Raw genomic sequence first — 19,450 nt, forward strand, 5'->3', positions numbered from 1 at the left:
TAATTCATGTCTTGGGCATACAATTAATTATAAATTGGTTGGGAGTGGACTCGATTGAGTGTCATAGCTACGTGTCGTTTTGCCTTCGTATTACAAATCGTTTTGAATCTCTGTATGGGATTCAAATTCTCCAAACTCCCAACGCCGTACGATCAGACGGATCGACGTTCGGGCAAGAAGGCATTCGATGATCAAGGAAAATATGGACGATCTCGGGATGGATCTATTACGATTTTATATATGGGGTTAAGGGCTTAGCCATGATCAGTCTTTTGGAACGGCCGTTGGGCTCCTAAAAGGACTGTCCGAGGCCCTCCAACATGCATGCCATTCAAACCTGCTTAGGCATCCCGGGCGAGCGTTGATCTCTCCGGTTCAAGCTCCAATTAAAACCATCCTTTTCACATGTCCATCGGTTTCACTAGTCATCCCTATAAATGTAGGTAAATAGGAAGAAGATGGAATTACAAAATGACAATACATTCTCGTTTTGGTGGAGCTTGTTTTAGAGGGCCCGCTAGAGATACATAGGATTCCTGCAAACAAAATTCATATACTGACATGACATAATGGTATTGTGCCACACTATTTTTTTTTTTCTTTTAGAAACTTTCTACAGAAATAAGTGCCATCCATCCTATTTCAGCTTCCTTTCAATTTTCCAGCCCCGTTTCTACGTCCCCTTTCACAAGCCCCATTTCTTTGTCCTCATTTCCCAACCCCATTTCACAAGCATCCAATCTTTGCATCGACCGCCGGTAAGTACTCCGACCACCTCCATGGACACACAGTTCATTTTATATATATATATATATATATATAGCAATGACCATTCGTTCGTTTTTACAAAATCTGACGTTTGAACTTGGATTTTGAATTGTTGTGAAATTTTAAAAAATAAAATTAATAAATTATTCATGTGTGAATAATGGATAACCTGTCATGTGTACCCTCGTACGTTTGACCCTTCAAGCATTATCACTCTCTAAAAAAAAATTGAACAAAAAACTAGTGAAAAAGAGAAGATTGTGGTAAGAGATTCTTGAACCTCAACTGCTGCAATTTTTAAATCAGAAACTAGAAAATTGTTTTTGTAAAAGCCTTACTTGACTGATCTAGAATATCAAGTTAAGGTGAAGCAGATTTCTTAAAAACTAAAAATTGTCATTCCTTGTGCAGATGGGTTTGGGAAAGGAAATGAGGGAAGGGAAATTAAGAGAGAGAGAGAGAGAGGTTGTGGAATTTGGACGACTGGGGTAAATTAGGAAGGGAAAGGGAGGAGAGAGAGGGAGGGAAAAGGAGGGCAGCGGGAGATCAAATGGTCTCTCAGAGATAAGAAAAAAAAATTAAAATAATAATAATAATTACCCCGCCTGCCACATTAATTTGTGAAATTTTTTATAAGATACATTTGTATTTCTATCAATTTCATTTTTTTATTGTCCAAGTCGATTTGGTTGCTTCCAGTGTTTGTGAGCATCGAGGCCCATTTTCAAAATCGCCGATAGACCCATTTTCTTGTATTGAATAAATAAATCCAAACTGTTGTAGAGCCGATCAACAGTATAACTAGCTAATAATTAATAATGATAATAATAATAATAATTTGAAAAATAAGCTAGCTAGCTATTTATATCTTCAACATAACATATTTTAATAATCAAGTGCAATTTGGAAAAAAGATAATACATTAGAGCATTTTGAAAAAAAAAAAAAAAAAGCTCGATCCCACGCTCCCTTTTCCCAGGAAATTAAACAATCACGTGATCAAGGATATTTTCCACGAGTACTGGATCGACGTCACCATAGACGTACGTTGATCGTAACCTCAATATAAAAATTAACCACATAAATCTTCCTTTTTAATCATTTACGGCCAAACCATTTCCATTAATTCACCTCATGATCTCGTTCCGGCGGTCAATATTCTTCATGACAACCGATGGAGTTCAAACATCGAATAAAATATCATATAAAGAAAGATCCAAGAAGCTGCATATAAATTTTATACTTTATTTTCCATTAACTTTCTAAAGTGCGCAATTAATTATTTGACCAAATTAAACAAAGTCAAATGGAAATCCAGAACGCATCATGTATATATGGGGATTTAACTGAATTTGGCTGACAAACGCATGCATGCAACTGAGAACTAATTAATAATATATGCTTAAGACATATATGTTATAAATTCTTTTTTCTTTTCTTTTCTTTCTTTCAGAAAAAAAAAAAAAAAAAAACTTAAAATATATATACTTTGGCCGACGTGAGGATGATCATGCATACTTTCACTGCATCATAAAATAAATGGATTAGTTGCATGTGAGTTGTATGTATCACAGCCGGCCTTAATTACTACTTGGATAAATTATAAACGCGCGATTTAGACACGATTTCAGCGCGCTGATAGATCAATGATCCCTAGCTAGGCAAAGAGCTAGAACCGCTGGAAGAAAATTTAAAAACTGATAAATATTGTATATGTTTTAATGACAAATTAACCAGCTATTAATTTTACTTGAGAGCTGGGATTTATATAATTAACAAATGACAACAAAATAATTTAACTAAGAAATGTATATTTTGCTTTCACCTTCTGTACATGGCCGACAGTGCCATACCTACGTGTCGTTTTGAATCTCTCAATGTGACGCTCATTTCGAATTTTCCATCCCCAGTCCTTGGACTCCCAACTCAATCGGTGAGATCTGACACGTACAGTTCTCGATGCGGATGAGCTCGTTAGGTACGTGGAGACTGATTTATTGGTGTGTTGGTTCGATTTGAAGACCCGATCATCCCATGCAACAAGGATAAGGATGCGTTATGGTTTTTTTTTTGGACTGATTTGCAAGGAGGCTTGGGCCAACTTAGATTTTTGGCAATGGTTGTGATTAGAGGAGGGATTAGCAGAAAGTCCACCCAATATTTACATGACAGGTAGCTTAAAGAGGTAGAGACTTCGCTTGAGTACCAATATTTACATGACAGGTAGCTTAAAGAGGTAGAGACTTCGCTTGAGTACTCTTGCTCGATAGACAGTTCGAGTAAACATTAAACAGATAGTTCATTCGAGGCACACTTCACACTCTACTCAAGTAAATAATACAAAAAAGTGAAAAGTAAGGTTTCTACCGTATGATACTATAAATATGTATTTAATGTACAATTTAATATGTTTTGAATATTCTGTATTAAAGCATGATGATCAAAGCTCGAGTGCATTAGGATGAGCTCCACAATGGTTCTGATGAGAGGTCACAGCTTCCAAATGAACACCATGCTACCTTTGATACAGCTCAGAATATTTTACTAAAAGATCCCTCTGCATGTGTCTTGGTCACTTGTAAATATTCTTTGTTTATAGTGTCCCCTTTAGTCTTTTTAGCAAGCTTGTTATTTTATAGTGGGCAGTACAGACGTGGTCTAGGTATAAGGCTGCACATTCCTGTTTGTGGTAAGTTGGTTATTCTTGTAGTGGACAGTACAGGCGTGGGCTAGGTAGGAGGCTGTACATTATTTTCTGTCATCTGCTTTTGGCAGAGTCATAGCACTATATATATGTAGGAAAGCAACACTTGTCAATCGTAATTTTTAATGAGAACAAAAGTTTGTCTCAAATCTCTTACCTTTCTGAAAACTTACATGGTATCAGAGCAAGCCAGGTTCTAAATAATAGAGCTTTTTCATGGCTGCCGAGATCCCTCAAAACAACTCTCCTCCATCTGTATTTCTTGACTTCACCAATGTAGTCAACCCCTATCGACTTGACCATGGTGACAACCCATCCATTCCTTTAGTCCCTGATCTTCTCACTACAGACAACTACACAACATGGTCAAGAGCTATGTGTAGAGCCCTGAGAGCCAAGAACAAACTTGGCTTCATCAATGGGTCATTACTCAAGCCTAAGGATCCTGCTGACCCTCTCCTTGATGCTTGGGAAAGATGCAATGACCTTGTTGTATCTTGGATACAAAACTCTATTACCCAAAACTTAAAGTCAAGTATTGCTCTAGTAGATGATGCCCAACAGATTTGGGAAGAGTTGAAGGACAGATTCACACATCAAAATGGGCCACGAATTTTTCAACTAAAGAAAGCCTTAGCTGCTATACAACAAGGCCAAGATTCTGTAAGTGCTTATTTTGGCAAATTAAAATCTCTGTGGGATGAATTGATAATTTATGAACCTTTGCCTGATTGCACTTGTGGGAAGCTCAACATCCTTTTAGATAGATATCAACAGGATTGTGTTATCCATTTTTTGATGGGCCTTAATGACTCTTACAATAACACCCGAGACCAAATAATGATCCTGGACCCCTTACCGGCTATAAACAAAGTTTTCTCCATCATCCAACAACAAGAGAGGCAGCATACTGTGCTCTCTAATTTGCCTTCTTCTGAGTCAATGGCTTTTGCCATTAAGAAAGGATACTCATCCTTTAAGCCTGCCACAAGGTCATCTTTCTCACAGAAACATGAGAGACCCTATTGCTCTCACTGTCACATTCAAGGCCACCTTTTAGAAAACTGCTTCAAAGCAGGCAATGCACAGGCCCCTGTTTGTGGTCACTGCAACATGACTGGGCACATGATTGATAAGTGCTACAAATTACATGGATACCCACCTGGACACAAGCTCCATAACAAGGGAAAACAGATGGGTTTTTCTGCTAACATGTCATCACTAGAGCAGGAAAAAGACACTGAGGAGAAGATGTCCTTTACCAAGGACCAATATCAACAGCTCATGTCACTACTGCAGTCAAAGGAGGCTCCCATTGCTAACCATTCAGCCAACCAAGTCCAAACAGATTTCAGTTCTTCATCCACCATGTCTGGTATGCACTTTTGCCTCACTTCTTCCTCTCAAAAATCACCTACTGTCTCACCTTGGATTATTGACACTGGTGCTACAGATCACATGATCTGTAACACCTCATTGTTCACTTCCATTACATCACAAGTCTCCTACATGGTTAAACTTCCAAATGGGCACACAGCTCCTGTTACCCACATTGGCACAGTAAAAGTCACTAATACATTGACCTTGAATCATGTTTTGTGTGTCCCTTCTTTCAATTTTAATTTGATTTCTGCCAAACAATTAGCTGACTCCATTTCATGTTGTTTTCTTTTCTTTTCACACTCATGTTATATTCAGGACCTTTTGTCATGGACCACGATTGGCATGGGTGAGCTGAGGAATGGCTTATACCATCTTTTGGTGACTGAAGTGTCTTCTACAGCTTTGCTTGATCAATTTTCTATTTCCCTAAAGAAAAACATGTCTGTTTCAGCTTCTTCTAGTAGCAATCTTGATGATGTATCAAATCTTTGGCATTGTAGAATGGGTCATACACCCATTTCAGTTTTAAATTTGATCTCGGATAATTCTGTTAAAGTCTCTTTGCCTACTGCCAATATTCCTTGTTGCATCTGTCCAATTGCTAAACAACACAAACTTCCTTTTTCCATTAGCACACATAAAAGCAAACAAATCTTTGAGCTTGTACACTGTGACATATGGGGTCCAAATTCTGTTGAGTCCTATGATGGATCTAGATATTTCCTAACCATTGTTGATGATTTTTCAAGAAGCACTTGGATTTATCTCCTTAAGAATAAATCTGACACCAGAGCTTGCATTGAAGCCTTCTCTAACCTTGTGGAAACACAATTTGATACTAAGATCAAAATCCTTAGAAGTGACAATGGACTAGAATTCCAAATGAAAGAATTTTATAATAGAAAGGGTATTATGCATCATAGAACCTGTGTTGAGACCCCTCAACAGAATGGAATTGCAGAAAGAAAACATCAACACCTTCTTAACATAGCTCGAGCACTTAAGATCCAATCTAATCTTCCTATCAAGTATTGGAGTGACTGTATTTTAACTGCAGCCTACATAATCAATAGAGTTCCCAGTCCATCTTTGTCTAACAAAACTCCTTTTGAACTATTGTTCAAGATTCCACCCACTTACTCACATATGAAGACTCTAGGCTGCCTTTGTTTTGCTGTCACTCTATCTCAAGGAAGAAAGAAATTCGATCCTCGTGGAAGAAGGTGCATCTTTCTTGGTTACCCCTTTGGGGTCAAGGGTTACAAACTATTGGATCTTGAGGCCAACACAATTTTCATCTCTAGAGATGTGATCTTCCATGAACATATATTCCCTTTCCAACTTTCAAAAGTTCATGTTTCACCTCCACCAATAGGTTCAGAAGGCACTCTACAAAATGATGCTAATCCTTATTTTTCACCACAAATTCCCATCAATCCAATTACCATTTCTTCCCCTTTGACAGAATCTGAAACTTCTTCTCGTCCTTCACCATCTCCTTCTGCATCACCCCATCCTTATACCTCTCCAGAAACTTCTAATGACTCATCTCAATCCTCAAATGAAACTAATCTCAGAAGATCCCCTTCGACAGAATCTGAAACTTCTTCTCCTCCTTCACCATCTCCTTCTGCATCACCCCATCCTTATACCTCTGCAGAAACTTCTAATGACTCATCTCAATCCTCAAATGAAACTAACCTTAGAAGATCAACCAGAGTAAGGAGGGCACCCCAGTACCTACAAGACTTCCACTGCCAACAAGCCTCCTCACTCCAACATGACCAGACTTGGTCCAAGGCTTCAGGTACTTACTTCCCTCTATCCAATTCTCTTTCTTATGAAAATCTGTCGCCTACCTTCTCTTCCTTTTCTGTCATCATTTCATCACATGATGATCCACACACCTATAATGAGGCTGTTAAGGACCATGGCTGGTGTAAAGCAATGGAGGCTGAACTTGAAGCATTAGAGTTGAATGACACATGGGAGGTTACTGACTTGCCACCTGGGAAAGGCACCATTGACTGCAAATATGTCTACAAGACAAAATATAGATCAGATGGCAGCATTGAAAGGAAGAAGGCTAGACTGGTTGCTAAGGGATTCACACAGCAGGAAGGAGTTGATTACCATGAAACATTCTCACCCGTGGCCAAGATGGTGACAGTTAGAACTCTATTGGCATTGGCAGCTATAAAGGGGTGGCATCTCCATCAATTTGATGTGAATAATGCATTCCTCCATGGTGAGCTTAATGAAGAAATATACATGAAGAAGCCTCCTGGTTATGATAAAGGAAAACCTGGTCAGGTTTGCAAGTTACTTCGAAGTCTTTATAGCTTGAAGCAAGCCTCAAGGCAGTGGTATTCAAAATTCTCTGCCTCACTCATCCTTTTTGGTTTTATACAATCAAAGTCTGATTATAGCTTGTTCACATGGGTTAATGGTAGTTGTTTTACTGCTCTATTAGTCTATGTTGATGACATAGTTGTAGCAAGCAACTCTTTAAAATCTGTTGCTGCTCTTAAGGCCTTCTTAAATCAACAATTTAAGATTAAAGACTTGGGCCCCCTTAGATACTTCCTTGGGATTGAAGTTGCTCGATCCCCTCATGGTATACACCTTTGTCAAAGGAAATATACCTTGGATATTCTGGCTGATTCAGGCACTCTAGGGTCCAAGCCACTTAAGCTGCCCATGGATCAAAATCACAAGCTAAGTAAGGATTCTGGTACTACATTAACTGATCCTAGCATCTACAGAAGATTAATTGGTCGCCTCTTATACTTGACCATCACCAGACCGGACATTAGTTACCCCATTCAGATTTTAAGTCAGTTTATGGCAAAACCAACTACTTCCCACCTTGCAGCAGCACACAAGGTACTTAGATACCTAAAGGGAGCCCCTGGCCAAGCAGTTTTTCTGTCAGCTTCATCACCTCTTCAATTGAGAGGTTACTGTGATTCAGATTGGGCCTCATGTCCAGACACTAGGCGCTCAATAACTGGTTACTGCTTGTTCTTGGGAAATTCATTGATTTCTTGGAAATCAAAGAAACAAGCAATTGTCTCTCGTTCATCTGCAGAAGCAGAGTACAGAGCAATGGCTTCTGCTACTGCTGAGTTTACATGGCTGCGCCAACTACTTGTTGATCTCCTTGTTGATCATCCTCAAGCTGCTATTTTACTGTGTGATAACCAAGCTGCATTGCATATAGCAGCTAATCCTGTGTTCCACGAGAGGACTAAGCACATAGAGGTGGATTGTCACCTAATTAGGGATAAGATTCAAGAAGGCAGTATACAGACAGATCATGTTTCCACCACTTCTCAACTAGCTGACATATTCACTAAGGCACTGCCCTCTTACATGCTGAAATCACATCTTTCCAAGATGGGAATAACCAACATATATTCTCCATCTTGTGGGAGGGTATTAAAGCATGATGATCAAAGCTCGAGTGCATTAGGATGAGCTCCACAATGGTTCTGATGAGAGGTCACAGCTTCCAAATGAACACCATGCTACCTTTGATACAGCTCAGAATATTTTACTAAAAGATCCCTCTGCATGTGTCTTGGTCACTTGTAAATATTCTTTGTTTATAGTGTCCCCTTTATTCTTTTTAGCAAGCTTGTTATTTTATAGTGGGCAGTACAGACGTGGTCTAGGTATAAGGCTGCACATTCCTGTTTGTGGTAAGTTGGTTATTCTTGTAGTGGACAGTACAGGCGTGGGCTAGGTAGGAGGCTGTACATTATTTTCTGTCATCTGCTTTTGGCAGAGTCATAGCACTATATATATGTAGGAAAGCAACACTTGTCAATCGTAATTTTTAATGAGAACAAAAGTTTGTCTCAAATCTCTTACCTTTCTGAAAACTTACATTCTGAACAGTAAAATTTCACCTTTAAAGTATTTTTGTTATTCGTCAATATAATAAAATCATCTATAATTCTGTGAATGTAAGCATATCACTGAATCGCATTAATTTTATGTTATGTGATTTATTTATTATTTACTTTTTCCTTGTATGTTGTCCTTTTCACAACAGAGCCCAAAGAAGACGAGTACTCCATCAGGGATTCCTGACTTTACGATCTCCCAAGAAGGCTTTTACAATTTAATGATCAAGGAAAACATGTACGATCTCGAGATGGATAGATTACGATATAAGAAAATTTTTATTGTTTGGACAGAATGAAACTGTAGGGCTGTAAATGAATCAGTCTGTTCGATAACTCATTCGGTTAAACTCGAATCGAACTCAACTCGACAAAAAAAAAGTTCGTTCGTTAAAGTAAATACCCGCTCGATTTGTAAATGACACATACTCGACAAAACACAACTCGATTCGGCTAAAACTCGATTATGCTCGAGTCGATTAAAATTCATTCATATATTGATAAATATATACATATACATATGCATATATATATGTATTAGCTAATAATATAAGCATATCATTTTTATAATTAAATATATAATATGTATTCTAATTACTTATGTCTATATAGTAAATATACTTCATAGGTATATTTTATAATTTGTATAATAATTAGTTGATAAAATTTAATAATTTTATATACTAGTAGGTGGGAACCATATATGAAATAAATATATACTATTATATTAAGTGTATGTATTAATAATATATGTAGGCATATAATTTATTGTTATTTTGGATAAATATCAACTAGTTATATATTAATTATTTATAAATTTTTTAAAATTTTATAATTTAATAGAAGTTCTACATGTTAGTTATATAAATTCAATATTAGTTCTTTTTTTATTTATTTAATTTATTAATTATTAAATCTTATTCCAAAAAAAAAAAAAAACAATTCGAGCTCGAGTTGAGATTTTAGCTTATCGAGTTGAGTTCGAACAAAGAATTAAAAAAAAATCTCGAACTCGAGTTCGAGTATTTTGAGTCGAGTCGAGCTCGGCAAGCCATAAAGGAGCTCGGCTCGGCTCGCCATAAAGGAGCTCGGCTCGGCTCGATTATAGCCCTAAGCGGAAGTCTATATATATATATAGCCTCTTGACATTTTCAAAATGGTGTTTAATTCTTATCGTATCTAATCAAGTATTCCTAGTTATACGTATATATATACATTAGGAATTTTTTCTTTAATTCCTTCAAAAAGATTTGAAAAACCGGAACCCATGATCTTGATCAATACCTTAACGGCTGAAACTCAGCTATGAGAAATGAAAATATTTTAGGAGGTAGTCTAAGGCAAGTTAACAACACCCACTGAGGTCCGGTCCGAGACCCTAGCTTCTATTCTCCATAAAAACCCTAACCATCTAGGGCGTCGATCTCTTTGGTCCAAGCTTTGGAAGTACCCTCATTTTTACAAGATTTCAACCTACTTCGTTCCCGAAAAAATGTAGGGAAATACGAAGATGGAACAAAATAACATTATGTTAAAGACCCAATTATTGATTCAAAAGCTCTAAGATTATTGTATATAATTAATTTGGTTAAGATTTTAACCCTCAGATTATACTGTTGGATACAAATTTAGCTAAGTTTTTAACACTCAGGATCATAGCACATTACATTCTCATTTTCTGTTGAGGTTTTTCTAATTGTTTGAGCCGTTTTGGTTTCCGAGGTTTGGAAGTGACAAGGTTGCAAGATTGATATTGTAGTTTTGCCATGAGCAGCAATAGTAGCAAAAAATAGTGGGTGGTGCGCTTTGTTCTATTCACTCAAAAGATTCAAAATGGGGTCCAAGCGAGCATGTTCTATTTTTTCAAGGCTTTGAAGAGATGATTAGCATCACTTACCATTGAATCATTTTGATGTTCTAACATATATATTATGTTAGGACTGCACATGGAGACACTGATCATGTATTCTCTCTAACATTTTTATTCATTTGCTTCTTCTCTATGATCATCATCACTATTGATATATGGTGAGGAAGTTGCAAAGATGTTTCCTTTGTTGGGAATTTAAGCATGTATGTATAGATGGACGAAGAGTGCAAGAACATTACTAAAGCGCACAAATAATGAAATTTTGATTATTTCAGTTTCTTACTACATGGAGTCCTTACTATAAAAAAACATTGAGAATGGAAGTTTATATAAGTAGTACGTAGTACGTACCTATGCCAAACATCAATATATACCAAGTAACTGGTACATTTATTCACTAGCTAGCTATCCTCTCAATCATTTAGAATTCGTCACACAATCTTCTAGCGGAAGGAGAAAAAATGTCTCTCATTATTCAATACAAACACACAAAAACAACACAAACTTAAAAAAGAGAGTAGCAAAAGTAGGTATCAATAAATTTCTTGTGGCACATTTTCTGTTAGTTATCTACACCAACGGAACATTGGTATCGCAAAGAACTTCATCTGTCCGAGATTGCAATGAATGCCATCGTGCTCACCGCAAGCAAAGTAGTGAGGCTTCCACTCTTTCAGCACGTACTCAAAGCCCTTCCCACCTCCTTGTGTCACGTTTCCCAACAACGTTGCCCGGCTTAAATCGCACTTTAAGAAGCTCTGAAGGTTTGGTAGCAAGTATACACTGTGACGCGAGTCATACTTAAAAACTGCAACCACCATATATATATATTTTCATTAATAGATAGACTTGAATAACAACTGGCTTTACAAACAAAATGAGACGACACAAGCATGCATTCAGAAAAATGATAAAACAAGCTGAAATATTGCAAAGAACTTACCCAAAGTATCATTTATGTAAAAGGGGCCATTAGCGAGAGCCCATTCAGTGTAGGTAAAGTTGAAGCGCCACTGCTCCGACCCTCCTACGATGATCTTCTTGGGACCTTCTTTACATTTTGGTAATTGATGGAAACGGCCACCTCTAGAAGGCCATTGGGGGGCACCTCTGTTGGCCGTACTAAATGCCAACATGGAAGTAGCCACAATGATCAGGACTAGAACCTGTGCAATAGTGAAACCAGCCATATCTTTTATCGGAGTGCAACTAAAGGGTAGAGTGTATTTAGAGGTACGTTGATAACAAAGGAAACAATGTAAAATGAGATGGTGGTACTGCATTGACAGGGTGAAGTTAATGGATATTTATACAATGGGGGGAAGGGAGCTAGAGAGCAGCGAGAATTAACACTAGTGCAAAACGGCCAAATTGACGGCCTTCTCAGTATTGGGTTGGTACAAATTTGAAAATACAATGTGAAGCTCCTTTGAACTTAATTTCCACGATTCAGTCTTCCACTTACCATTTGGATTTTTTTTTTATCCGATTCTTTTTCTTCCTGCATTTTCGGTTTTCCATATATAAATATATATATATATATATATGTCTTATATACATGCCTTCTAATAGCAGAATAATGATTTATAAAAATTCTAAATATATAAGTCTCGCACAATTATTTTATAAAACAGCACACCCGATGATAAAATTGTTTTTTTAAACAATTTCAAATTTTTTTACAAAAGACTTTTGCAAGATTCATACAACTTAAACTTGTACTTAATATTACTTTTAAAAAATATTAATAAATTCCATTAATATCGAAGCCGATATTCATGACTCCTATTACTACAAAAGTAGTACTGGAATGGATAGAAAGGCAATTAGCTATATCTTCAACAAAATACTATTTCAGTTTGGAAAAAAAGAGAACCCTCACATTCCAAGGAATTAATCAACGCTATGGAAAGAAGCAGTACTGTCACTACAAAATTCTTCAAAGAAATATCCAAGCTGGAGTTGCGTATCTGCAGTTTTGGGTTGGTGACAGTACTACTGGAATTAATTAGGAAATTCGCGTTTCAACTATTAAGGGGTAAGCCGAAATTGCTAGCTATATTTATCTTTTTCAAGAGTGAAAGTACTCAACAAAACAAGTCAATATTCCAATGCTAATGGAAATTCAAAAGGCATGGGGGCTTTAACTGAATTTGGTTGACCAACGCGGCCGATAACTTTGGTTGAACAACTCGTTATTTACGTATACATTTGCTGACGTGTAGATGATGTTTTCATTGCACACAACATCATTAATTCCGCAAAATTTATCATATTATATGATAAGTAATTCATTATTTATTTATTTTATCCTTCTCTCATCGTCTCATGATTTAATAGTAGTTGATTAAAAATTATTTATTATATTTTATTCATAAATTTTTCATTTAATATCATATTATAGGATGATGAGAAAATAATAAATAAAATTTTCTTATATGATAAGGAAATGAGTAATGTACATACAGTGAGTGTGTAAATATCGCGTAATTATTTTGAAAAAGAATAAGGTCCACGTTTAAAAAATTTAATTTTTTCATGTGAATCCCATATTAATTTAATTTTTTTAAAAAAATTATACAGCATTTACATAATCACAATTATAAATATTATTTCTCTAAAAAAATTATATCTTCTTGAAATTTTTTTGGTACTGTCCCTTTAACAGAAGACAACGGCCTCATCCCACATGATTTGGGGTGGGCTTAAGCTCACATTTCAGGCCCGTCAAACGGGTTAAATAATTCGAGCTCGAGATGAGGCCCATAGCCAATGGCAGCTCCACCTACATGACGTCTAAAGAAGCTGTATCTGTACTACAAGTAGTTTTTCGGTAAAATACACCAGCGAAGGTAGTAGTCGTTTTGCTTCCGTTGTCCGTATTTTACTCTACCAAGTACCCACTCATCTTTTTTCATGCGCTCTTTCTGGCCTCTACCCTCTGCTTCTATTTTCAAAATTGTTCAGGAACACCTGCTCAGCTCAACGCTCTTAACTCCAACTCCGGAGGACCAGACGGATCGCGACGCAGATGGGCCCAAAAAAGAAGACCGTGGCGGCCGATACTGGTCGTACGATCTCGCAGGGAGCCTTCGACGATCTGGTTAAGGAAAACATTGACGATCTCGGAATGGACCCCGCCGAGGCCCTCCAGGACGCCATCCAAACCCTAACTCTCCAGGGCGTCGATCTCTCCGGTCCACCCTCTGAAACTCCCGCTTTTACATTACCACCCGTTTTGTTTCCTGCATAATGTGGTGAAATCAAAATAGAAATGGAATTAAACGACATTACATTCTCATCTGTGGTAGAGGTTTTCCTTAGTGCCGTGGGCATTTTAGATGCTTCTAATGTTCGTGAACGTTGAGATAAAATGATATTGCTTACTCCGTGGAAAGAGTGAAAACAGATCTCGCAATAATGAAATTCAAAATCTCAGTTTCTATTTGTTTCTCGCATATTTCCTCACATCCAAACAAAGCCTATAATGATTGAATCTTCCAAGTACATCGGAACGTTACAAATTATTATTTATGTTGCAGGGATCGTCACGTGCCTTCCAGGAGAGGGTAGTGTAAAGGATAATCCTGTTATACAGAGCTTGGTTGCCTTGAAGCAGCTGGATTCGGATTTAAAGGATGAAATCAGCAAAAAGGGTTTGAACGACCTTTTGGAATTTCTTGATAAGCTTACAGAGCTGTGCGGTGACCAAGGATCGGGGAATGCGGCAATAGCAACAAGGAATGGTGGGGTGGAATTGCTTTGTTCTATTTGTTCAAAGATTCGAAGTGGGTGCGAGCAAGTTCTCATTTCGGCTTTGAGGGCATTGGTATCACTTCTTCATGGTATTACAGTTGTAGAGGATGCATTCTATTTCTTTGGTCCTTATAGTTAATGTTACTTTAGTTGTGGAAATAATATAAGCTTCTGTGGTGGAGTTTGACGCTTGCTGGAAAACCTAATCTATTAATATACAAACAGAAGAATGAATAGTTCTAACATATTATATAAGATTTCACTTGGAGGCCTCCGCGTGTTTATCTTTCCTACATTTAACCGTGCTTAGTCCTTTATTGGGGAGTTAGTATGCTCAGATAATATCATAAGATGTCTAAGGAGTAATGATTAGGGGGCATTCTTCTATACGCTCATTTCTTTAAATGAATCATACCTGCCTTTTGGATATGGTGATTAAGCTGGTTTTAGCGGAATCTTCGAGATTTTCATAATCAATAATGAAATGCAAAAGGTAGAGTAAGAAGTGGGAAAAACAATAAAATAAAATAATAAGTGAATGTCTTAACAGAAAAGAAGTTTGGATACCAGGAAATGTAGGAATAATTATTTGAGATTGGTTACTAAGATATATATACCTTGTAGATTATCTATTACCGGTGTGATTGTGATTTTTGATACACCAATTTATAGCTTGTGGCATGCTTGAGTTTGCATACTCTCAGTTTGAAATGGATTTCTGTTTTGTTGCTTGCAGATCTTCAAAGTACAGAAACATTTCGTGCAAGTGGTGGACCGGCTACTGTGGTGGGTATTCTAAATGATTACAGTCAAAATCTAGACATCTTGAGTAATGCTTTCATGGTTGTTTCTGCGGCCTCAACTGGTAATGAAATCATCAAAGAGTCATTCATGGAGTTGAAAATTGATGAGCTTATCATGCGAATACTGAGTGACCCACATGGGCAGAGTAGAGGCAGCATCCAGAGTATATATGACTCTATACGTGTTCTGTTAACACCAGATGATAACCGTGTTGTGGCTTCTCAAGTAAGTAAAAGACTCATAAAAACTCAGACACATCCTTTGTACAATGCAATTACCTCTGAAAACTCAACATGTAATAGATGTGGAGCTGTTAGTTCTTGTCTTTAAGAAATGGATTTGTCAAATTTTACTTGGAAGTATGAGACTATCAGGTTGTCATGTTATATCAACTTTTGCCAAGTAACAGTTAAGAACAAAAATAATAATAAATTCATCCCATTTCAAGTTTCTAGTATTAGTTTTGTCAATGGCATCATTCCAGAATTGGCCACATTCAAGACAAAACATAAACAGTTGACTATGATAATTCCATGGGTCATTGAAGTAGGCCCTTAACAAATTGATTGATAAAATATTTGAAGATACATAAATATCCTTTCTCAATGGTAAACTTGTGTGAGAATGGGCTTTGAAGCCTGATTGTGGTTCTTTGGAGTCCTGGCTACTAGACTAAGCAAGCTTGCTTTTTTTGGTGTTACATACTTTTTGCATTCAATTGGTCTCATGCTAAAGCTAAAGTGCAAGTGTTCTAAAGTATAACTGTGATGTATGCAAACTTCAGGTTTATGGTTATGCACGAGTTTTTGCGAAAATTGGAGTTGCAAGAGCTGTAGTGGACTCACTTCATGCAGGGCTTAGCTCACCTGGTCTAGTTACAGCAAGTATCGCTCTAAAGGCTGTTGCTGTCAATGTAAGTTTATTAAAATTAGACAAGTTGCCAAAGTGAACTTGATGTTGCTTTAGCCACATTTGGATAATATAGCATATCCTTGCCTAAAAATAACAGAAAGAGGGTGAGGTTACATATTTAATTCACGTGCCAATGCATTGATTACATCTACCTATCAAAACCAAAGTTTTGAATACCGTACCGGAGGTCGTACCGGTCAAGGCACTGGAAATAAATATTTCGGTACCAGTACCGTTTCATGAATCGTTTTGGAATAGTTTATACCTGGATAAATTATATATATACAAGCATTAATTGTATTCCAAAATAACAACAAAATAAGTCATAAACTCAATACTTCTCAATACAAGTCTTAAGTTTTAAGTTACAACTAACATAAGTTTTAAGTTACAACAAACATCATATCAAAAAAAAAAAAAAAAGTTACAACAAACATACTTGTAAAACTATTAATTGTGAAACAAAAAAAACCCATAGTTATAACATGTTAGTGTGAAATTCCAAAATAGCCCCTAGATGTTTACTGAAATTGCGAAATACCATCCAAACAGGCTGCAGAATGTGTACAGGGCAAAATATTTGTTTCAGCCGAGAAAACAAATACCGGCCGGTACACCCGGTATTTGGGGCAATGCAAAACGAAGGTATTACTACCTCTACCGGACTAGTGGCTAGTACAGCATATACCAGCCGTTCTGGCTGGTACAGTACGGTATCAAAAAATTGATCAAAACAACTAAAAGCATTCCTTGATATTCCTACCAGTTTAAAACAGTAGCATGATCTTTTTACTTGCAAGGTGGACAAAGTCATCGAGAGTTCTTCATGCACATTTTTTTTTTTTTTTGAAAAATTTTCTTATTGTGCACAATACAGTAATTAAATTTCATAGTTGGTGAATAATTCAGGGACAATTTTATCTTATTCTGCAACTAACTTGTACTGATAGAAGAACTAAATATTTGTATGAGATTGTATTGACTTATTGGATTTTTGTTGACTCTTAAGATTTTCCTAGTGCAGGATGAAATATGTAAATCCATTGCAGAAAGTGGTGGCATTGATGCAGTTCTCCAATGTATTGATGATAGTGGTGAACAAGGCAACAAGATTGTTGCTAGAGCTTGCTGTTCTCTGTTATCCAAGGTATGAAGTCAGATCCAATATTTTAAGTGGTTTTCTTTACCTTTATTGAAAGAAAAATGTCATAGCCAAATTGTAATGCACTAAAAATCTGTGGGAACGTATCTTGCTTCGACTTGGTATCCTTCCCAGTTCAATAAAAGATTTTATTTCCGCAACGTACTTTCTGCAGTGGTTTCACTTATAATGGATAATGTGGAGCTTCAAGGAAACTTATGTGGAAAATATAATTGTGGATAATGTAATTCCCTTGCATGGGCCTCTAATAGAATGAACTACCTATCCTTTTATTTATCCATTGTTTTCATTCGTACCTTGCGTGAGAATCAGTGGTGGATGGCATAAAGCAGGAATACTTTTTAGGATTTCAAAAGAGCAGCAGAAAATTTAGCTTTCTTATTGTTTTATCAAAATACACATTTGAATCTAGTTGTCCCACCTTTTGGGCATCTTAAATCACACATTCAGCAGATATTTTCTCTCTCTAATGATGTAATTTTTTGAGTGTTCAATCATGAAGGATTCCACGGCTTGGTAAATTTTGATGTGGATAGCAGGAAGATGGCTTTCTCTATATGTAAAGCCCTAGTGGGCCTTTAATGGACACCAAAAAGGAAGTAATTGTCTATTCTACACCAGGGCTTATAGTTCTCTTTGGCTTTAACTATTACTAGCACCTTGCTGCTTGTCGAGCACATCTTATATGCTTTTTTTATAGGAAAAATAAAATATACATCTGATTTGTTTTCTCTGATTAGTTGGCCGGAAGTGACACAAACAAGACTACCATTGTTGAGAAGGGGGGTATGGACAGGCTAATCAAACTCTCAGCCAGATTTTCTGATGACCCTGCTGTTTTGCAAGAGGTAAGAAAGCTGCAAGTCTTGTTCCAATGACTGCATAATTATAACACCAGTAAGCAACTCATAGTCCTCACTGGAGGGAAAGTTGCAGTTCTTTTAATACAGTGAGATTTTGTTAGTTGTGCCCTTCTAAAGGCTTTCTGTGTTACTAACATCCCATGTTTTCTAATGCATTTTTTACCTGCAATTCTTCAGCAAGCCAACTCCCCCTTCTGATTCTATAACAAAATGCATATGACTGCTTCACCATATAGTAATCGGCGACGTTGTACCCAAAATTATTGCCTGCATTACAGAGCTTGATTTGTAACTAATTAACTTCCATAATAAACAGGTAATGTCCTTGATTTCTGTACTCTCCCTGAGATCGCCAGAAAATGCTGCCCGGGCCATTGAAGCTGGGGCTGGGGACCTTGCTATCCAAGCCATGGAGAAGTTCCCCACCGCACAACAGATGCAAAGAAACTCCTGCCTCATGATCCGGAATCTTGTAGTTAGGAACCCAGAAAACAGGTCAGTTTTTCAATTACATGATGTTTCATATTTTTAGCAAATTATATATGTCGCTTGGTCGTTTTCCCTGTGTCTTTTCCTGGTCTTGAGTATCTCTGCATAGTGCATACCACCAGAACTATTAAATTTCAACCTCAATGAAACCATAGTTGATAGTTTGTTTGAAAAGAACTCTTTCATTGGACAGAACTCTTCTTCTTAGTCATGGTATTGAGAAATATTTAAGGGGAGCTAAGCAAAGCCACGAAAGCTGTAAGGATGCTGCAAGCGATGCACTGAGGGACCTTGGGCTTGATAATTACAACTTGTAAGCCATGGCTTACAAACGAAGCTTTACATGCAACTTCCATAGACACGTGTGGCCAACAGTTTTGCTTGCCCTTTTCTTTGGGATTTTTATGTGAGACGACCCAAATGATGTATTCTGATGACGTTTTGATGTCGCGAGCTTTTTACCATGGTCTTTTATGAAAATGGTGCCTCATTGGTAAATGCCAATGGGGGACATGGTTTTTTTCCCTCCCCCCGAGTTAATCAAAGACCATTTGGCCATTTTGTCGAAGACTGCAAAAACTCCATCAGGCTGAAGTCATGGCCAGGGATTCGACTCCTTTTCCTTTACAGGTGTTACGAAATGGGTTAATTGCACCTATCACCCATCAATTATCATATATTTGTAAGACTCGAGCACTGTAGTGATGATTGAAATACCAAGTTTTATCATACAAAATAGAGACATTCAGCACGACTTTTGGTACATCATACAGCCAACGAAGGGCATAAAGCTAACAGAAACACGTTATATGTATTGTTTGCGGATTG

At 37.1% G+C, this 19,450-nt stretch overlaps 2 protein-coding genes across 3 annotated transcripts; one reads left to right on the forward strand and one right to left on the reverse strand.

Annotated features, from left to right (window-relative positions):
* Nucleotides 1-10,875: 10,875 nt before the first annotated feature.
* LOC122311643 lies at nt 10,876-11,905 on the reverse strand. Its single transcript, XM_043126266.1, has 2 exons — nt 11,580-11,905; nt 10,876-11,444 (listed from the first exon to the last, which is right to left on the reverse strand). Exons 1-2 carry the CDS (start codon nt 11,824-11,826, stop codon nt 11,203-11,205), a joined length of 489 nt encoding a protein of 162 aa, XP_042982200.1. The 5' UTR covers nt 11,827-11,905; the 3' UTR covers nt 10,876-11,202.
* Nucleotides 11,906-13,476: 1,571 nt separating this feature from the next.
* Nucleotides 13,477-19,358, forward strand: LOC122310886 (armadillo repeat-containing protein 6). 2 transcript variants are annotated; one of them, XM_043125121.1, is made up of 9 exons: nt 13,477-13,833; nt 14,179-14,481; nt 15,129-15,421; nt 15,981-16,109; nt 16,661-16,753; nt 17,133-17,255; nt 18,011-18,118; nt 18,450-18,628; nt 18,816-19,358. In XM_043125121.1, exons 1-9 carry the CDS (start codon nt 13,668-13,670, stop codon nt 18,937-18,939), a joined length of 1,518 nt encoding a protein of 505 aa, XP_042981055.1. In that variant the 5' UTR covers nt 13,477-13,667; the 3' UTR covers nt 18,940-19,358. The 2 variants fall into 2 exon arrangements, with proteins under 2 accessions (XP_042981055.1, XP_042981056.1); XM_043125122.1 differs by lacking the exon at nt 16,661-16,753 and having other exon boundaries at nt 13,480-13,833.
* The last annotated feature ends 92 nt before the right edge of the window (nt 19,359-19,450 follow it).

Source organism: Carya illinoinensis, chromosome 5 (assembly GCF_018687715.1).
Source record: "Carya illinoinensis cultivar Pawnee chromosome 5, C.illinoinensisPawnee_v1, whole genome shotgun sequence".
NCBI lineage: Eukaryota > Viridiplantae > Streptophyta > Magnoliopsida > Fagales > Juglandaceae > Carya > Carya illinoinensis.